Source organism: Arvicanthis niloticus, chromosome 2, assembly GCF_011762505.2.
Source record: "Arvicanthis niloticus isolate mArvNil1 chromosome 2, mArvNil1.pat.X, whole genome shotgun sequence".
NCBI lineage: Eukaryota > Metazoa > Chordata > Mammalia > Rodentia > Muridae > Arvicanthis > Arvicanthis niloticus.
Genome location: NC_047659.1, coordinates 45,339,019 through 45,352,693, shown reverse-complemented (window position 1 = coordinate 45,352,693; position 13,675 = coordinate 45,339,019). Strand labels below are relative to the sequence as shown.

Here is a 13,675-nt window from a genome sequence, read left to right as displayed (position 1 = left end):
CCTCAGTGTGAATGCACAAGTGGCAGCTTCTCAAGTTCTGGCAGTACGGGGGTGTTGGGGGTGGTGGTGTTGGGGGGGTGTGTCTCTGTGGTGGAAACACACAGGGAAGCATCCCTGTGAGGGTGCAGTTAGGCATCCTCAGGATACCGATGAACTGGCTCAGGATGGGAAAGTGGCTGCAGTTGTTCTCGGCTGCCCCCCAAAGCAAACTGTAAACCACTACTGGGCAGTGCACTGTTTTCCCAGCATTAACTATCAAGTGTTCTCGAGAAGACAGTAAAATAGCCTACAATTAAAGGTATAGATTTTAATGCAATATAATTTATTTCACTGTTAGACTGCTTCAACCCAGTTGGCGCAAACAGGATGTCTTAACCACACATACGGAGACTTACTTATTTTTTATTGAAAATACAAAGAAAAAGATTCAATAAACTTAAAACCATTCCACATCCCCTTACACTAACAGCTCACATTATTATCACCTCCCGCATGCGTACAGGCGTTACAGTGCGAGTACTAGCTTGTTCCGTGCTTACTCAGCAGAGACACATCATACTTCTACAGTCTTCCCAACAGTTACCGTCATGGTGGTATACCTCACTATTTCATTAGCATTCTTCCTTTAACATAAAGATGTTCTCTGTACTGTGGTTACTGTTTACGATGCAGACATAAACATTCTCATGCATTTACATTTTTTTATCATTCTTTAGTTTAAAAATAATGAGAGCTCACAGGGCAAAGGATATAGTCATCTTTAAAATGTTTAATTTCCTTCCATTGTGTGTACGTGTAGTACAACACACATGTGGAAGGCAGAAGACAGCCTTCAGGAGCACGTGTTCTTCCACAGTGGGTTCTAAGGGTTAAATGCAGCTCTCGGGCCTGCAAGGTAAGCAATGTCACCTGCCAGGTCACCTCACTAGAACAGGACAGTCACTTTTATGACTCTTTATTAAAAACAAGTACCGTATAACAACTCCAAAGGGTTGTATCTATTCAAAAAGCTACCTGAAGGGAATATTAAATAGTCTTCTTAAAAGTTTTTTTCAATCAGAAGTAGTTTTTATTTAAAGTCAAAATTAAGTATTATCTCTTTAAAAACCAAACAATAAAAGCAAGCTGGCACGGGACAGATAGTCTCCCGTTCCAATGAGTTACTTAAGCAGCGCTTCCCCCTTTTCTCAGGTCATGGCACATTTGGGAAGTGACCCTGCAGGCACACAGAGGAAGATGGAAAAGGGTATATCTGGCCCATAGGCCACCCAAGCCTCATCTGGCTCCAAAGGTCCAGGAACTCTTGATATAGAAAATTCTGTGTCTCAAAGTGCCAGTGTTCGTGGGTGAAGAAGCTCGAGTCACAGATGTGTTCAGAGACTAAAGTCACAAAATCTGGTTAGTGGCAGAGCTGGCAAGTAAGTGCAGGTTCTCCTCGGTGCATTTTCTCCTGCCTCGCATCTGTCCTACATGCTTTCCGGCCCTGGAACTCACTTTTATATGCAGACATCTATCTATAAAGAGGATCTGCCGACATGCTTAAGCCAGAACCTAAACTAGCAATTTATACCCAAGCTAAAAATTAAACACAGCCCTTAGCATCAGCAAATATTTGACTATTTTTCTCAGTCATTTTTTAGAGCTGCTATTCTTTTAAGTTGAGTTGCAAACTCTTTGAACAATAACAATCATTTGTACAGTGTTTAGTATAGTTCTGACAGTAAATAATGAATACTAGCAATAAATTATATACACCACAAAGGAAAGAGACTGTAAGTAAATCCACGTTCTGACTAATTCTAAAGGGAAACATTTTAAAGTGTTGTTTTGTAGAGGTAGAGAAGGTTCCCTCTTTACATTTCAGATTCCTGCCAGCTAGAGACCCGTAATATACACAGGTACACCACAGGCTATTAAAAACAGGGTCTCAATGTAGCTTTGGCTGGCCTGGAAGTTGCTATGTAGAACAGGCTGGTCTTGATGTCCTTCAACTTACATCTTCCTGCCTCTGCCTCCCAAGTTCTGGGATTAAAGGCGTGTGCACCATGCCTAGCTGTACCACAGACTTCTAACAGACATTTCATAACTCAGAATGAATGATTTTGACCTATACCCAGTGTTGATGCTACCAGGAAGAGAAGATTCACTACAAAGGCTTTTCACCTTTACCAAGTGTCAGATACTCCATTCTACCTTTAAAAAGCAGAGATTCTAGGAGGGGTTAACTCTCCTAATTGAACTGTTATACATACATCACATTTTTCTTATGTTATTCCCATTAATCACTGGGTCTGGGAATGGTGCAGGGTTAGAATTAAAATTTTCCAATGCCCTAGCGTGTGCCAAAACACAATATCAAGGTACCCCAAACTCTACACTCTTTTTACTATGTCCCTAGTGATGACCTGGTTAGTCCTGTGTACTCAGACATTATACACACAAACACATCCATGAGACCGCATGGCACTTGGGAGATTGCCCACGATTTCCCACTTATTAAGATCTGGATCATATTTCTCAATACTCTGCAGATACGTCCCCTTTGAATAGGAGTAGCCCCCAGTTACATAGATGCATCCGTTCATGATGACGGCCCCACACTCCATCCTCCTTTCCATCATGGGTGCCGTCTCTCTCCACTCGTTCTGTTCCGGGTCATAACACTCTGTGATCGTAGTCTGTCCACCGACTAAGTAGAGCTTGTTTTCAAATGGAACTGAGCACAGTCCATATTCTTTATGAAAGGAGAAGAAAAGAATAAAACCTTAATTCTGATAACAAAAGGGCTACTGTACAGCGGGTACAATAGCTCTGCTATTTAGAACGCAAAAGTAGATACATAGTGACATTTTGATTCTGTCATCCTCTGCTGTACTTAAAATCTAGTCCCTGCCATCTGACTCAGATGACCTGTTCCTGCTGCATGGCCATTAGTCCTCAGGGGATCATTATCATTACTGTCTACACACAGCGGCAAGAAGAAACCCACTACGCCATCTCTCTGAGAACTGCCCACCATATGGAGCTTGTCACTGACGGCTATCTTCAATCTTGACTCCTACCAACTTCCATGACAATAGCAATAGACTCCTCCTGACAGGACATTAAATTAGGTAACTGGTATAGCTTTCTCAAGATCTCAGCAACCTTGTGACCACGGACAGACTACCTGATGTCTTAGCCACTACACTTGCTTCAGAGGATGGCCTGGCTAGCATCCCTCACACTGCCTGTCTGGTCAGGGAAATGGGTGAGGAAAACATACACAAAGGCTACTGAGGCCTATGGCTATCATACTTAGCCATCTTGAGAGGTGTCCCCCAGCAGAGCTCGCTTTGGGCTTCTGGGCCCTGTGGCTGGGAGTTTGCTCTAGAGGGGCCTATGTCACCTGGACTGTGCGAGTGCTTTTAGTGTAGGTCTCTCCTTCTGTTGGGTCCTCTAGGCACCATGGTATAAAGCAAGCCAGGGATAAGAAAAGCAGCACACCAAGTCCTTTGATCAGAATTGGAAGCATTGAGGTGGAGAACGCAGGCCTCATCTAACAGGACAGCTGCTGCTTGGCTGTCATTACCGCTTCAGGAGGAAGCATGGCCTAGTTGCCAGTCCTTACCACCGTCCTTTAAAGGCCCCCAAACCATTGAAATCTTCTCAGTTTTACATTTTGGTAACAAGGCAATTCAAAAATAGTTTAAGCACTCTGACAGCCAAATAAAACATACTGGTAAGATGCTAGTTGGTGTCTTTAAAAATTATCTCATCAGGAAAAGTTTAATATAAATTAAAACTTCACGACTACAACTGTGTGTTTCCATTGGTTTATATTATACTTTTTGGGGGGCTGATTTTCAAACTTTTCTGCCTTCTAACACTAGGCCTAAGTAACATTGCCTGTTAGACTCTTTTTCAAGTAGCCAATATTTGAAAATACTCTTTATATACAACTTGTAGACTTTGTGGGACACTTATTTTTATTTTTAATTGTTTTTTTATTTTGTGTCTATGTGCAAATGCCTTCATATATGTACATATGTGGATCTTGTGCATGCCTGGTGTCCACAAAGACCAGAACTATACTAATGAAATACCATGTAAGTAAGGGAGCTAAACCTAAATCCTCTGCGAGAGCATCAAGTACTCTTAACCTCTGAGCCATGTCTGTAGGCCCAGAACACTTATTTTTAAAGGGATCACCTTGTACAATACATATTAAAATATTAATGGAAATAACTGTTTTCTAATTGTTTCTTGTTGTTGTCTATTCTTTTTTCTAAATTATAAATCTGATTTTTTATGTATTGGATTTAGTTGGAAAGATAATGTGAGTACAGAATAAGCAGAGTAATATGGAACCCAGGCTTTAACATGGTGTCCAGATGGGAAAACATTGAAGAGCCAGGGCCAGGCTTCCGGTTAAACCTCACTTCTAACAAACATTAGATGGCTGACCTTGAACGATGTATTTAATGTCATCGCTTCAACCACCTGATAAATCAGTTAACAATACCACCTCTCTAGCTCACAGCATTACTAGGAGGTTTAAATAGAGCAAGGGAGCTGGAGAGAGGCTCAGCGGGTAAAACACTTGCCATGTATGAGGTCCAGAGTTCAGAACTCTAGAACCCATGTAAATGGAAATGCACAATTCCACTTCAGGGGGCAGAGAGAAAAGGATCCTCAGGGTAAGCCAGACTAGCCCAAAGAGTGGTCTCGGGTTCACTGGGAAGTCCTACCTCAATATATAAGGTGGAGAGCATCCAAGGAGATGATATCCCTCTTAGGCCTTACCTGAGTGTTCTGTGAGCCTGTGCAGCGTGCACACACATATCCTCACACACAAGCATGCACACCACACACAAGCACACCAAATACATACATACGTAGTCATGGTTTAAATGTGGGAAGTGTTCCCCAACAGACTAAATATAAAGACTTAGTTCCCAGGATATTGATATTAGGAAGTGCTATGGACCGTAAAAAGGTGGGGCATTATGGGAGGCCACTGAAAAGTACTGTATAAGTCTGGCTAGTCCCTCTCTCTTCTTCCTCACTGGCTGCTGAGGTGACCATAGCTTTTACACACACTCCTGACATCACCATTTACTGCTCTCCTCAGGCAGCAGACCAGTCTTGGAAAAGAACCCCCTTACTGTGGACTATAAACCTTTCCCGACCAAGTTAGTTGCCTAGGTTATTTCATTGCAATATTTATTGTAAAGAGACAAAAATAAACAGATTAAGACATGTAAAATTATTGGGATAGTGTACCTAGCCAATACTGAGTAAACACTGGCTTGTTCAGCATGAGATACTATCATTACTTTCCAATAACTTTGTTGATCATAACAGAAAGCGATAGGAGTATTATCTAGACTAGACAATAGGACTGGACTACTAAGACCAGTGTCTACACAATCTATGTTTTCAAAGCTAGAGCATCCTGCAGCTGAGTTTCCTCTAGTGTGAAGGTGTTAGCAACCAGAGATGCAGCACCAGATGCAGCAGAGATGAGACAGATGCACAAGGTGGAAGCAGCTACATGGGCTGAGAGCAAGAAAGGCTGGTCCAGTAAGCAGAAGCAAGCTGCTTAGTGGTCACATCTCAGACTATGGAATCAAGACAGACAGACTGTGGATCCTGGGTCGTCACTTTCAAACTGTGTGTTTTTGGAAAGGTTACTCATCTTTTCTAAGTTATGGACCCTGCATTTCCAAATACATAAATCAATGATAACACTACCTATACACAGAATTTCAGTGAGAATGAAGGATGATGTTGCATGTAAAGTACTTAGTCAATCCCTAACCTACATAGGATGCACTCAATGATGTTAATTAACTATTGCTGTTAGTCACACATATCTCAAGCTTGCAGATTTTTAATTTCCCTCTCCAGTAACCCACTAAAATCTTGATGTTCTGAAAAAAAAAAAAAGATTCAAAATAATAGGGTGGCATGATATGAATTCATCCAAATGCAAACTCTCAAACATATGTTGCAACTGCAAAAGCCTAGCCTACTCACTCTATCCCAGTGGAGCTGAACCCAAGGCCTAACCCATGCTAAGGGCATGCTCTTACCACTCCCAACCCTGTGTGACAGGCCAAGGGTAAAAGAGAGCAAAAAGGGGCCAAGGAGATAGCTCAGCTGATAAAGTGATTGCCACACAAGCCTAAGGACCTGAGTTTAGATCTCCAGCACTCATATAAGATGCTGGGCTCGACAATGCATGCCTATAATCCCAGCAATGGAAGTGTGGGAACACAATGACCTTAGGAACTTGCCAGACAGCCAGTCTAGCCAAATAGGTAAGTTCCAGGTTCAGAGAGACCTGTCTCAGGAATACACCTGACATAATCTTCTAGCCTACACACACACACACACACACACACACACACCACAGAAGCAGGGCATTTCTTTGATAGATAACACTTTTCTTTATGACTGTTAAGGTAGCACACATACAGGGTTCTGCATATCTAGGAACAGGTGTTTAATAGTCCTTGAAATTCAAAGTGAACATGCTTCTAAGAGAGAAGAAACACTCACTCAACTTTAATCTCTATCCACTGCTCCAACTATCCCAATGACAACAGTTAGATACTTGACATAGGACTCTTGTTACCTGGGTGTGGGCTCGCAGTAATAAGGCTCCATTCGTTGATGTCTGAATTGTAACTCTGCACCTTGTCATACGTGCAGCTTCCTCTGTAGCCACAGTGGCCGCCAATGACATAGATGACTTCATGTAGGACACAGGCAGTAGCATTTCCCACACCTGTATGTCAATTAAAATCACATCTTAGATTGTTCATGCTTTCCTGAGATGAGTACTGATCTGTTACTGTTTTGTTGTTATGGGTGGTAGAGGCAAAGCATTGTGGTAGACGTCACAGGGTAAAAGAGTGAACGCTAATGGCTCTGTGTGCTCTTCGACCACTTAGAATAACTAGAACAGAGTTATAGGAAGGGAAAAATACTAGATATAGAGAGAGAGATGCTAACAGGATTGCTCAGATCAAAGAGAGATTGCTTTTGACTGGAGAAATCACAGCAGGGTGACCCGATTTGCCCAGGGCTGGTGGTTAGGACTCTGGCAAGCACAGGGGAAGCTGCTCTAAGCAAGGGAGAGCTTCCTATCAGCTTGTCGGGAATGCCTGCAGGCTAGCACAATGGGAGAATTAAAGATGGAATGTAAGTTGCAGCTAAATGCCTGGGCTTCGTTCAGCAGAACATTTCAAGTTTATAAACAGAAGCAGGGACAGACTAAAAATGAAGGAGAGGACTCAGAGAGATGTAGGGACAGAATCACCTCAGGATTACCAAGCGCCAGATTTAGGAGTTTTGGGTGTGAACGGAAGGGCAGAAGTGAGAGGTCAAACAGATAGGCCTCAATGACAAGATGAACCAGGCTGGTTCTGAGGTCTTGAACTCGGAAAACTGGGAGACTGACTCCACAGAAAAGTGAGGAGGAGAAAACAGGTTCGGCCAGGTATGAAGGGAGGCTGAGTTTAGTTGAAAATGTGCAGTTGTAAGTCTTTCAGTGTAGTTTAATCTCCTTGTTGATCTCTACTTCAAACTAAGAGTGTGTTGTTATGTAAAAGTAAATGATGAAAAAGAAAAACTCTGAGTTTCAAAGAGGCCAAGGGCATATTTCTTCTCTGTATATCATATCCCTAAATATCCTCCCCCAAGGGAAGTGAAATTGAAATTCGACTCTACTCAAATGTAGTTACCAGAAAAACGTGTTACTTCACTTGATAGTGCAAGTAACACCAATTGAGGAATCATAACATTATATTCTTTCTACTGGAAAATAGGAAACTCAAATTTTGGCATAAGCTTATCCATAAGGACAGTGCACATCAAAACTGCACAAAGTGGAGCTGAGTGGAACCTCCCCTGGGCTAGCTAGATACAAAGAAGAATCAAATGAAAACAATACACCTCTCCCCTTGTTGGTGACTCTTACCTCTAATCTCAGAATCTGGGAGGCTTAAGAGGAAAGATTATATGAGTTTGAGGTCAGCCTGGGATGCATAGCACGCCATTGTCTCAAAAAATAAAAAAAAAAAAGAAAAGAAAAGAAAAGAGAAGAGAAGAAAAGAAAAGATCTCTGTGACTTCAAAAACAGCTGGCCCGTGGGGAAGGATGGCAGAGTACGGAGACCTCCCATACCGCCAAGAGTAATATAAAAGCATAGGGCTTTCTTTTCTAGTAGCTACCTGGGGTTGGTACCCCACTCCAACCCCAGAAAACACTGTTTCAAATATAATTCTTAAAATTTTCAATAGAGTAATAAATTTCCATCCTCAAGGATATATTATCTATAAAATCATCGATACTGTCATCACTGAGAAATAAAAGCAGTAACACCTGCAGGTTTACAAATGCTGCTGAAGTATTTGAACTTGGCTTGTTGTTCTCTATGGGAAAGGAGTCAGAACATTCAGGACCAGCCTCTGAATCAGTAAGCCATGGTTACGCTCAGGCAAAGCCAAAACCCAGACAGCAACAGGCTCTCTGCTACCTTCTCCCACACTCTCACCCAACCCCATACACAGCGGCTTATAAAAAGCAGACCTCACACTGAGGCTTCCCAAGTCCCACGTTCTGCTCCTAGTGTTCCACCCTCAGCTATCTAAGGATGCCCTCCCCATCAGACAGATGGAAAAACTGGGCAGAGGGGCTGAATCATGTGCCCACGTTTGGCAGAGAAAGTCAGAGCTGGGACCCGCAGCTTGGCTCCAGAGCTGTGTGTGATCGTAAGACCATCTGCCTCTAAGCTTCCGGCTTGTCATCCAAGGATCACTTCAGGTCACATTTCCAGTCCAGGTCACATTCCCACACCCTCACTACTGTTAAAAAAGAAACAGAAAGGCCTGGGAAGAAACATTTGGGACAAAATGACACCAGTTTGGTAAGAATTTACCAGCTGTCTTTTTTTTTTTTTTTTTTTTTTTTTGGAACTCCCAGGCACGGAAGCTTAAGGGCAATAAAAGAAGATTCTAGTTGAACTTTTTTTCCAGCTGAAGGGAAAACAGGCAAGGCTAAATAATCTCAACAAATGCAGTGTTTATGCAGCAAACACTGAGACTCAATATGCTTGGCTCTGTAGGGCACAGGAAGTAAGACGACCTCTTCTCTGCCCTTTATTCTGAGAGAAGCCTGCGTCACAAAAGCACAGGTTATGTCTCTTCCTGGGGAGAATGCACATTACATTCCGATGGGACTAACCACCCAAAGTTTTAGTGAGAGGCCTCACAGAGATGATCAGTGTATTCTGAAAGTGGGGAAAGCTGGGTGGAAAAAGCACATGGGTGCCAGGTGTGGTGGTGCACACCTTTAATTTCAGCACTCAGGAAGCAGAGATGGGCGGAGCTCTCTGAATTGGAGGCCAGCTTGGTCTACTAGAAAGTTCCAGGCCAGCAATGGGTACATAGGGAGACCATCTCAAAAAACAAAAACCAAACCAAACAAAAAGAACAACAGCAAAAATCAAAACAACAGAAACAAATCAAAGTTAAAAACATTTTAGAGCAAATAAAAAATAAAACTATAAATTAACACAACTATCCAGGTCAGTCTCTAAGCTAGGTTCACATTAACACTTGAGATAAGATACAGAAGGATATACAGGGGAGAGTGAATTATACTATTTTCCTTACACAAAGTAGCTTTCTGTTCTAACTTGAACAGTATTCTTTTTAAAAATATTAAAACACTTACTCGATTTAATTAACAAATTTTAAAGATGGAGTCTTACATAGCCTAGGCTGGCCTTGAACTACCTATGTAGCCATGAATGACCCCAAACTTTTAATTGTCATGATCATGGGCGTGAGCCACAAGCCTAGCTCATATAGTGCTGGTGAAGGGACTCAGCTTAGGTGTGGAAGCCACGCACTCCACCGACTGAGTGGTTTTTGGAGCTTTCTTTAAAGTCCAGACAGGCTGGGTTCTGTATTGTTTCTACCGGAATCATGCTGGGCGGAATCACTTATCTAATCTACTGTAGTTCCTCAAGACTATCTCAGTGTGAAACATTCTTTCTAAAAATTACTTCTCAAAGAGCAAAGATTGTTAACCTAAACTCAGGCGTGTAAAAATGCAGGACAAGCAAAAGCTACACCTACCTTTAATCATGTTTGCAATAGGAAGCCATTTCTCTTTCAGAGGATCGTAGAACTCGGCCTCTTCCGCGGGAGCGCCTTTTCTGTAACCACCTAGTGCATAGACACAACCCCCCAAGGTGACTGCACAGTGGTAATACCTGGCATTGAGCATGGGCAAGCCTTCTGTCCACTCATCTCCTTCACTGTTATAGATCCACACTGTGTCAAGAGCATCTATGTTATCTGTCCTGTACCCTCCAGTTACATAAATGTTGGGTCCTAAGCATGTAACACCGTAACTCTCCCTGGTATAATCTGGTATTTCTGCTCCCTGAATCCAAACATTTGTCAAAGGATCCCATATGTGGACCTCTGATAAAGGATGCCAGTAGTAGCCTCCAATGATATACATGGTGGCTGTGGACCTCTGGGAAATCTCTTTATGCATGGGATTCAAGGCATTGTATATTAGGGAACGTATCTTATTTTCTGTTAGTAAACAGCTTCTTTGAAGGCCTAAAGCTGTCTTTAAGTACACTGGGTCTATATCTATGTTGATATAGCTTAGCAGGTTGTAGAGGCATTCAACTCGGTTTTCTACATCATGAGCAGTCCATTTAATGACCGGCTCTAGGATAGCTTCTTCCTTCCAGACACTGAGATTCTTTCTGGACAAGATAAAGAGAAACTTTTCAAGGCTGATTTCCAGAAATTCTTCTTGTTGCCATACTTCCTTAAACCTGGAGCACAGAATTCTTCGAGATTCCTTCTCTAGTTCTGAACACACATGGAATTCTGCAAAAGAGTGCATCCCGATACAGTTATCAATATCCAGGTGCCTGACCAGAAACTGCTCACAAGCCTTCTTTACTGAAAGAAACTGCAGCAGATCCGCTGCTTCAAGAAGGCTTTGTACATTTCTCTTAGTTATTTCGATTTGAGAAGTATATGCATAATTTACAAGGCCTTCCAAAATATCATGGTGGATGCCGGACAGTTTTATTTTACTTTTAAATTTTTCTTTCATGTCAGCTGTGAACATTGCCTTAAAATAATTGCTGCAGGCAGCTAAAACAGCTCGGTGACAATGGAAGATTATGCCTGAAGGACACTGAAGGGTAATATCAGTAAATAATCCATCCATGTAAAACGTTCTGAATGCATCCAGAAAATCCACTGGATGTGACGAATCCTTGAAAAGATAAATGTAATCTTCTTGTCCTTTTAGAGCCATGGCTGCAATAAATATAAACAAACACGTTTTCAGCTTTGTGTATTAACTCTAATAATTAATGTTAAATATCCCAGTCATCAGACATGGATGGCATTAGGCATATTCCAAAACTAGACTAAAAATCAGCTGCCCGAACACCATATGCAAAATGCTCCGAACTATTTATACGATGGTCTATTTAAAATTAGAATAACTAAATGAAGATTTTTCAGTTATCCATTTGTTAAGAGATCCTGGCTTACTACCCCCAGTCACCCAGTATCTGCACTGTCCCAGTCTGGCAGTTCCCGGGAGTCCATAGGCCAAGTGTCCGAGGGGTCACCCAGCAGCAGCCCGGCCCCAATTCAGCGTTGTTGGTTCTCCCCCTCCCCCCTCGGTTTCTAATCACACTGTGATGCCACTAAGATGGAGAGAATCTCAGAAAAGGGATCCCTGCGCCCTGACGCTTGCTGACAGCACAACAGCGGCCGGGCCCGAGCTAGCTCCTGCAGCCCGCGCTAGCGCCTGGGCCCGGCCCGCGTTCCCGCCGGGAGAGCGCCCCGCCCCGGGGCCCGGCGCCGGGGTTCGGCTCCGGGGCGTCGCGCGCCGCCGTTGGCCGGTGCCCGCGGCCTCTGCCCGGCCCGGTGCGCAGGTGTGGACGACCCCGCGGCGCCCACGGGCCCGCCCTCCCCACCGGGCCCGCACCCAACGGCCATTGTCTGCGCTCCGGCGCGCGTGGGCTGGGGGCGGCGCGGCCTCGTTCCCCGGGCGGCCCGTTTGCCCCTCCGGCCGGTCCCGGGCCGCTCGGCTCCGACCTACCTCGCTGGCGGCGCGGAAGGTGGGACCGGGACTAGCGGCTGGCGGGGGCGGGGGCGGGGGCGCCTCCCGACCCTCTGACCATCTTTGGTAGCGCGCGGCGGGGCGCGGCGGAGGCCGCCTGCTAGTGCAGCTCCAGCCCACGAGCCGCTCCGGCTTCGGTGGCCCGCGGCTCCCCGCCTCCGCCCGCAGCCCCCTCGCCGCCCCGGCGCCGCAGCCGGGGCTCCCGCAGCAGGTGGGCCGCGTCCGCGAGTCAGCCCAGCTCCGCTCGCGCGCGCACGCCCATCGCACCGCCTGCTTTGAGAAAGCCCGAGTCCCCAGTCACCGCCGGAGGGGAGCGTGTCCTCGTACCTTCTCGGTCCTTCGAGACCTCCTGCCGGCCCAGGCCCGTGGAGTGCGGGGAGAGAGAAAGTGCGGAGAGAAGAAGGCGAAACTAAGGTCTTCAATTAGGGCTGCCTTCAAATGCCACAAGTAGCCGCTTTCCCACAAACTCCATGCTGCCTCCAGCAGAGCGCGCAGGAAGGAGCCTCGGGGCTGCTTTGCACATCAGGAGTTAACCTGGAAGCTTCCAGGAAAAGTGGGGGTAGCCTGGGTCAAGGCTGAGTCCAAGCACCTAAGATTCGAGTTACTGTGTTAGAACACAAGCGGCTGGAGGGGGCAATCTCCAGCCTTCTGGTGATGTCCATTGTGCCACACCAGAAAGTCCACTTTCTTATTGCAACAAAAGCTAGTATCAAATGTTTTTAGCAACAAGATTTTGAATAACTTAGGAGAACCTCATAAGGTCGGGAAGCGGTAATTAGATTTGAAAGATGGTCCCTGGCTGTCAGGGAGCTTACTGGAAGGCGGTCAGGACAAACCACGACCGGAGAACTAAGGTTGTTCTTAAAGTACTGCCAAAATGAAAGAGTATACAGATACATAATGGCCATACCTTACGTGATGGGAGAACTCTGAAACACCTAAGATGCTCAGAAAGCCAAGCAACAACCTCTGCTGAAAGTGCACCAAAACAACCAGGAAGCCAACTTGGGTTTCTATCCCCACTTCCACTTCAAGACCAACCAGGGAAGTATAAATATGTCAAAACGATCACTTGTGTTTGTAGCCCACCCCCGGGTTTCCCAGCCAACAGCCTCCAATCAGATAGCTAGGATAGCAGAGGTGGAGGCTGCTACTATCCCCTCCCCCTTGCTTTTTCCCTCTTCTTTTTCTTCTATTTTTATCCACGCTTCTCATGTCCCTGCCTGCTTTGAGCCTCTGGGAAGGACGAGTGTTGATGATTGGCCTTCCTGCCAAGCAAGCTCTGAACAAATAACATGCTTGTTCTTCTTTAAGTGGTTTTAATTTAATTCCACATCCTAGTGTTGATCCTGGGGAAGTGTTGTTTGTGTAGAACTTCACAACCCCACCCCAGATTTCAGAAATCTTCATTCTGTTCAAGAGCACCAAGTGATTCCTAGAAAACAACATCAAACAAACAAACAGCAACAGAAACAAAACAAAACAAAAAAAAAACTTGAAATGTTTAACA

At 44.6% G+C, this 13,675-nt stretch overlaps 1 protein-coding gene across 4 annotated transcripts; it reads right to left on the bottom strand.

The window, feature by feature from the left end:
* Window positions 1-382: 382 nt before the first annotated feature.
* Window positions 383-13,215, bottom strand: Klhl23 (kelch like family member 23). Of its 4 annotated transcripts, XM_034496510.2 has the most exons (5): window positions 13,076-13,215; window positions 12,493-12,754; window positions 10,134-11,348; window positions 6,623-6,775; window positions 383-2,734 (listed from the first exon to the last, which is right to left on the bottom strand). In XM_034496510.2, the coding sequence occupies exons 3-5, from the start codon at window positions 11,344-11,346 to the stop codon at window positions 2,424-2,426; spliced, it is 1,677 nt and encodes a 558-aa protein (XP_034352401.1). In that variant the 5' UTR covers window positions 11,347-11,348; window positions 12,493-12,754; window positions 13,076-13,215; the 3' UTR covers window positions 383-2,423. The 4 variants fall into 4 exon arrangements, with proteins under 4 accessions (XP_034352401.1, XP_076784999.1, XP_034352400.1 ...); XM_076928884.1 differs by lacking the exon at window positions 12,493-12,754 and having other exon boundaries at window positions 13,076-13,206; XM_034496509.2 differs by lacking the exons at window positions 12,493-12,754; window positions 13,076-13,215 and adding an exon at window positions 12,145-12,364.
* Between the last annotated feature and the right edge of the window lie 460 nt (window positions 13,216-13,675).

What these genes read in the sequence shown, in the direction of transcription:
- Klhl23 (XM_034496510.2), bottom strand. Translation starts at nt 11,346, where the DNA reads ATGGCTCTAAAAGGACAAGAAGATTACATTTATCTTTTCAAGGATTCG. An exon ending in TATTGCAAACATGATTAAAG is followed by an intron (nt 6,776 to 10,133) that starts GTAGGTGTAGCT and finishes ATTGACATACAG; the next exon opens with GTGTGGGAAATGCTACTGCC. An exon ending in TACTGCGAGCCCACACCCAG is followed by an intron (nt 2,735 to 6,622) that starts GTAACAAGAGTC and finishes CCTTTCATAAAG; the next exon opens with AATATGGACTGTGCTCAGTT.